This window comes from Etheostoma spectabile, chromosome 24 (assembly GCF_008692095.1).
Source record: "Etheostoma spectabile isolate EspeVRDwgs_2016 chromosome 24, UIUC_Espe_1.0, whole genome shotgun sequence".
Taxonomy (NCBI): Eukaryota; Metazoa; Chordata; class Actinopteri; order Perciformes; family Percidae; genus Etheostoma; species Etheostoma spectabile.
In genome coordinates, this window is record NC_045756.1 from 4386552 (window position 1) to 4393354 (window position 6803).

Consider the following 6803-nt stretch of genomic DNA (forward strand, 5'->3'; position numbering starts at 1 on the left):
TATATATATATATATATATATATATATGTGTGGATATATACGTATGTACACAATTTCTCTCCTGCACTAAACACATTTTTATATTTTGTTTTCATGTTTCCAGGCCAGTGGCAAGCTTACCAACAACACTTGTGTAGTAGCTCTTAAGAATGGACTAATTTTGAAGAATTATTGTTAAAGCAAACTGGGGAATAAAAATGTGTGGAAGTGGAAAATGGAGATATATAATAATATGACAATAAGGCACATTTAATCACCTTTTGTTCAAATAACGTCAATTCTGTAAATCCCATTGTTGCCAATACAGAATTGCTATCAAGAAAGCGAATTATATCCCATTAAGAAAGGAGGCATCTAATCAAATCTCGTACTAAAAATATTATATTTCACAAATACTGCTACACATTACCTGGTTAATGTTCCAACAAAGGAAAACTTAAACACAACACAGCAGGCACAAAATCATAAATCACAGCATTTTGCTATTTTACCAAAATAAAACTGTCTAGTTTTACATTGTGTACCCATTTATGACCGAGATAGCGTGTGTGTTCGCAATCCAAAACGGGCTAGCATTGGAAGATATTGCTGGTTAGATAAATACATAAATGAATAGATACCAACAGGGGTAAAATAAATTAAAACAATAATTTTGTCCTGAATTATTCTCCACTTCCTTTCTCTTAGTATAACACTGCAAGACCACGCTGGGCACAGTTCACAGAGTCTAATTTGACAGTTTTATGCACGGAAGAGAAGCGTCATTTTGCTAAATTAAAAGGATAATGCTGTATGAGCTGTATGGAGGCTACGGACATGTACCTTCCCAGATGGACAATCGATAGCAGTGTGCACACACTCAGCAGTGTGGCGACTTCTGTGCTCCGACTGTGCACTGCAGCAAACAACCCCTGTGTTTACATTCTGTTAGGACAGTAACAACCCCTGGGTTTACACCTGCAGAATAATAAGTATTAGCCTGCTCTACACCTGTCTACAGACTCTGTCATGCCATACGGTCCGGTCTACTTTCTGTTTGGAAGCTGCGAGAAAGATTCTGGGAAAAACACGTTTCATTAATGAGCTCAAGACAACTCTGCTGAAATGTTGTTGTGGCTGCTTCCTTCTTCACTACAATGAATAATTTATAAGGGTGCATTTCTTTTCCTATACTAGTTCGGATATCTTTCCGCACCTTTGTAAGGCTACATGTTTTCTAAACTAATTTACCACTGTGGGATGTTTAATTGATAACAACCAGATTATGTGACAGAATTAACATCTGCTTTACTATTTTCAAATGTTTATTATATACAAGGCTTGTTTAAGTAGTGTTAGTGATTCTTTAGCTCGAGTTAGGGTAACTAATGCTTTGTTTTTTGCTAGCTGAATGCGTAGTGATGAAGGCAGTGTGAATTTAGTAGTTTTTCTTTATTCTTTATGTATCTATTCATTGGTCATTGAACATGGAACATGTGCCGTTAACAATGATAACGGTCTGAGATTTTACACACAAAATTATTGTTTTGAGAAAAATGGTTTCTTGATTTCAGACAAAAGCAGGTGGCTCTTGATTTGTCGGCTGAAATGACAAGACCGATTTTATCCCCTGTAGCTAGCATATTAATAAGAGAAAGTTTTGAATGATTTTATCAGCTGTACGTAGCTGGCTGTCAACCATCACTATTTGTTTTTGATGTTACCAGTAGAATGAATGATTTTTTTTATGAGGTCAGTGGCAGGTAAGTGAGCCAAAATCAAAGGCTGTATAAGGAAGGATCTCATACATCAAGCAGAGAGGGAACATCAGTTGGAATATCAGTATTGCGATCCGTGACGCAATCAGAGAACAAGGCACAGCTCTGTCAGCAATTTCACAACAGAGTCTTTACGAAAGGCATTTGAAGAATTTCCAAGGTGGAGATGAATAGAAAGAAAAAACGAAGAACAATTGTGAGAATTGCTGCAATGTAACGGCAGAAAAAAGCAATAATTGGAGCTTTTCTGGAATTTGTGATGGTATAGTAGAACAAAGCACTAAAGTGTTGGGGATTCCGCATTGGGGCCTTTTGAAAAGGACGCCTCTGAATTGATAACAACGGTGGATTTGTGGCGGGGGTCCCCAGTGGCGCTGTGGCCAGGGATCTGTCCACTCTGTCCTCATTAAAACAGCCTCAAACCTCATGTGTTTATGTGGGATGAAGGATAAAGCTGGAGAGTTAGGAGACAAAGAGAGAGGGAAATAAGAGAGGGAAAGGAAGAGAAACGCAGCACTTTCAAAGTTTGTCATGTAAATTAATGATAGGTATTTTTAGCCGGGGATCTAATCATCATGCGTGTGGAGATGGAGCTCCGGCGAGTGAAAAAGGGAAAAGAAACGAGGTAATAAATGAGAAAACGGCTAATTTTCTTGAACAGCATGAGGTAGCTGTGTAGGTTTGCCGTTGCTTTTGAGCATCTCAGCAGAAAATGAGTTTGGCAGTGTTTTGACGATGCAGCGGGAGTCCAGGAATACATATAATCTAGAAGGCCATCAATGTGTCTCTGGATGCTCATCAGTCAACTTTTTAGTGATCAGAAACACAAAAATACAACTTCCCATTAGATCCAAACAGGATGCTTGATGAGCAGGGGTGATATAATTAAACAGATTTTTTAACGTGCTCAGTAAAAAAAGATGTATTTGATAAAGCCATGTCATGTTTATGTACCGGGACAAACGCTACAGTACTTTAACATTCTGCAAAATGAAGCTGTACAACTAATTTGCGCTGAGCTCCTTAATAATTTGATGCCACTCCTTGTTATCTCTCTCCCAATCACGCCGAGTACTCCTGTTCCTCGAATATTCATGAACGGCTCTTTGAAAGCTGAATTAGGTCACATTATGCAGACCCGAGCACCAAAGACAAAAGACCGTACAGCACAGACTAGGAGGAATATATGCAACTCGTAAACAAGGTTAAGAGGGGTTAACAATCGCTGCATCATGCTCTTTCTCTACCTCCCACATTCATAATGCTTCCCTTATTAAGCTGTTCAAATCTGTCACACGAAAGCATTAAAAATGGATTAGGAACTTGTCCACCCCGTTCTAGTTGTAGGTAAAATTACAGGCACCTGTAGGAGCAACAATATTTCTCTCTGCCTTCTAAACACACTTAAATTAAATCATCTAAAAACACAAGGCCTAATAACCACACTGAATGCATGGGAAGAGAGAAGGAGGAGTGAATAATTAAACTTCCTTTTTAATCTTTAATCTTGGTGATTAATGTCAGTGGAAAACCTATTTGCCCTTACACCCGAGGGGAATACTTATGAGCTTGTAGTTATATGATTACATTTATGGGCATGGTGCTAATGTTAACCTCTGCAAAGCTCGGGGCCTGAGGTAGGCAAGGGGCTCGAGAGTTTCTTATTTTGAAGAACAGCAAGCCAGTTAGTCTACAGCAAAAGCTGACCTTTGACTTACACGAAAAGTAGGGTGGAAGGGGAAAAAAGAGCTTCCCTGCAAGGATTTATAAAGTTTTATATTATTTGTATCAGTCATAGTGCCAAAACATGCAATTTCCTTTGTATCACAACTCAAGAGTTGTTGACCTTATGTTGCCGTTGCCTTCTTACCTGCTGTCGTCGTGAGCACATCTGTAGTGTTTCTGAGCCCCATGAAATCAAACTGGTAAAGCCTCCAGTATTTCTGGTCCGAGGTCTCCACCGAGTTCCGGTTCCACTTGTACACAATCTCGTCCCGTGGGTAGCCGTCTGAAAACCACACAGAGTTAAGATAAAAGTGTGAAAGAAAAACAACAGAGGTAAACGTTGAAAGCAAAGATTATAGGTTAGATTTTTGCAACAATGCAGATTGTATTGTACAGAGTACATTTTCATTGGTAATTCAGTGGACTGCAGACCAACTAAGCCATTGCTGAGAAACTTGTTAGCTTGGATTCTGCTGTGGTGCACCCACAGTGAACAAATATCCACCCTTCCATGTAATTAATGAAATGTATTACTCAGTGTTGGACTCCTAATTTTGGTGGATTAATAATTGCACCTGTTTCAAGTCAATTAAGTTTAAGGGATGCTGTTAATTAAATTAAAATTTTAATGGTAATACTTGGGCAGCCTTTATTGCACTATACTGTTATCTTGCTTAGGAAAAGGCAAGGCGACGAAGGTAAAAAAAAAAAATGGCTTGACATCTTCTATATAAAAGGATAATTTCTGTAGTGTAAGATTATAGGTTATGCATCTCTTACATACTTCTGTGAGAAGCCTATTGTTACACTTCAGTTACATGTGAAAGTACTTTTCCATGGAGAAGTGGTGTTCACCGTTCCAATGACCTGCTTGAAATGCTTTTAAGCGGGAGCCAGTGTTAAAACTGCAGGACTTTACGTGCAGATCTTCGCTGGGCGTAGCAGTTCAAATCAAGTGCAAAACAGCACACAAAGATGTCTATGAAAGCTAATAACAAAAAGATGCTGGGCTCATTTGACAAGCAATTTTACATAGAAAAATGAGTGACAGCAATAATGAGTTAGCCTTGTTGTCCCCTGTAGTACAACTCAGACTAATTATGTAAATAGTCTCACTTAGAGGATAGCCATCTATAACCAAGACGAGCAATCACCACCATGCATGAGAGGTGTTTTTTTCTTCCAAACACAAAAATAGATGGAAAACGTTATTGCCATCATATTTCTCTTGGTGTATTTGTACAATTATCTTTACTGCTAACCGTATTACCATTGTGTTACCAGTGTCTCCTCATAGCTACAAAATGTTAGTCATATTTCATGCCTTTAAAAGCCCCCTGAAGCAACATGTTCTTCCACAATGTTATAAACTACACTCTTCTGTTGCTTTGGCTCTGATATCCTCCCCGTCTATCCTGCCAGCAAATAAGACAAGGGATGTCCACTTCTGCCATAAAACTGTAAACAAAGTCCAGGTTTATCTGCCAGTGAAAACAGTAGGCCAGTAAAGATAGGAGGAATTTTAAGTCAAATTGAAATTAGGATTCTGCTCGTCTCTTGTTTTAAGAAATATAAGCCGTAGTGATACTGCAACTTGTTGTAATTGTCCTTTTGTCTCTTTAATGTACTGCTATTGTTTTTGTTTGCAATGTGCTTCTTTGCCTCTGTAAAGCATTTTGAGTTGCTCTATGTATAACTTGTGGTCTACAAATAAACTTGCCTTGCAGCTATTGGACATCCTTTTCCTATTATTATCCACATTTTTCAACAAGCCTCCATAGCTATGATTAGGTACCTATTTAAAACATTAACATTTAGCAGGACCTATCATGTGTTATTGGTATTTCACTTGATAATTTAATAATTTATAATGTATAGTATATTCTTTATTGATCCCCTATAAGGAAATTACAATTTACACACTACACTACACACAAGCCTGAAATACACACACATGCTCAGGTCCTATACATGCACTAATGGAGAGATGTACGAGTGGGGAGGGGGCTGCAAATGCTGAACAGGCGCCCTGAGCGGTTGAGGGGGGTTTGGTGCCTTGCTCAAGAGCAACCGCTCTCACCTTGGCAGTGCCCAGGTGAACTGGCATCTCTCCATCTCTCCCTGCTAACCAAATGTTAGCAGTTCATCTCATGGCTGCCTAGAATGGAATAATCGTCTTCAGGATGAACCTGATTTGAAGTTTTATTACATTTTCCAAACTCAAAAGCTCATTTCATAGTCTCAAATGTGGAAACCATGTTAATCTACCTACAGTTCAGGATTTTAACAGTAACGATAACTTATCATGTAGTGAGGGGGAAGAAAACAGCCGACTCGAAGCACAATTCCCCCCACCTATTGCAGATGGCAATACCTGCATACCTGTACAGAAGGTCATTAACAGTTTTATTTCCAGCGTCGCTGCTTTGGGAGAGCACAAAAACAGAGTGACAACTTCTCATGTTTAACCATTCCAAATCCCCTGTGACGGATTTCAAATAACAATCCCTGTGGCAATCATGATGGAGGTCCTACGTGTTTTTGGGCAGCAGTGAATGCTGATAACATTTTTAAAATGAAAATGCCTTGCCTGGATTAACAGCACTGAGATGAAGTTACTTCTGCATTTCATACTGGGACTTTGAAATTGGTGTAACTGAGCCATTCAGTATTTAAATAATAGGAAGCAAATGATAGTGATAGGACAACTAAAGGGATAGTCTTTTTGACATACATGACTGGTGTTAGCCCATTTACCATGTACAATGGCTCATTGGTACATATGGTTACGGATTCTAACTAGCATTAGCTATTATTATTTCTCAAGCTGCTTATGCAATATGCATCTAAATCTTCATTTTTATTGCAATGCATGTTATGTAGCCTGTTGTAGAGACTGTGGAACTGAAAGGTCTGAAGTATCTTGTAAACCTGGTGTATTTAAAAAAGAAAGCGTCAAGTCAAGTAAAATAATACAGAACAAAAAGGAAGGACAAAGTGTTCCCCAGACAAACAATGGGGATCAGTGACTGGTTGTCAGCACATTCTCAATTTGTCAGATGTTGCTAAAGCGTTTTTAAAAGTTGAAATCTGACGAGAAAGTCATTGTCAAGTAAAAAACCTGATTTATCCAATACTTGTTTATACTGGTTTATGAGCAAACACCTGCAAAACTGAAGACATTCCCATCAGCCTAATAGAAAAAGTGAACATAGAAAACAGAAAAATCAGAAAAAGTTACAAAGAAGCAAAAGAATGGAATTGTCACACCACTGCTACGTATTAAAAGCCAGACTAAACAGATATGTCTTGAGTTTGGAC

At 38.5% G+C, this 6803-nt stretch overlaps 1 protein-coding gene across 3 annotated transcripts in view; it reads right to left on the reverse strand.

Moving 5' to 3' along the window:
* Positions 1-6803, reverse strand: part of LOC116674210 (gamma-aminobutyric acid receptor subunit gamma-3) — an 82981-nt gene that overhangs the window by 25166 nt on the left and 51012 nt on the right. For all 3 annotated transcript variants that reach the window (XM_032506768.1, XM_032506769.1, XM_032506770.1), the window contains one exon: positions 3628-3765. In XM_032506768.1, coding sequence (XP_032362659.1) covers positions 3628-3765 — 138 coding nt within the window. The remainder of the gene's footprint in view (positions 1-3627; positions 3766-6803) is intronic.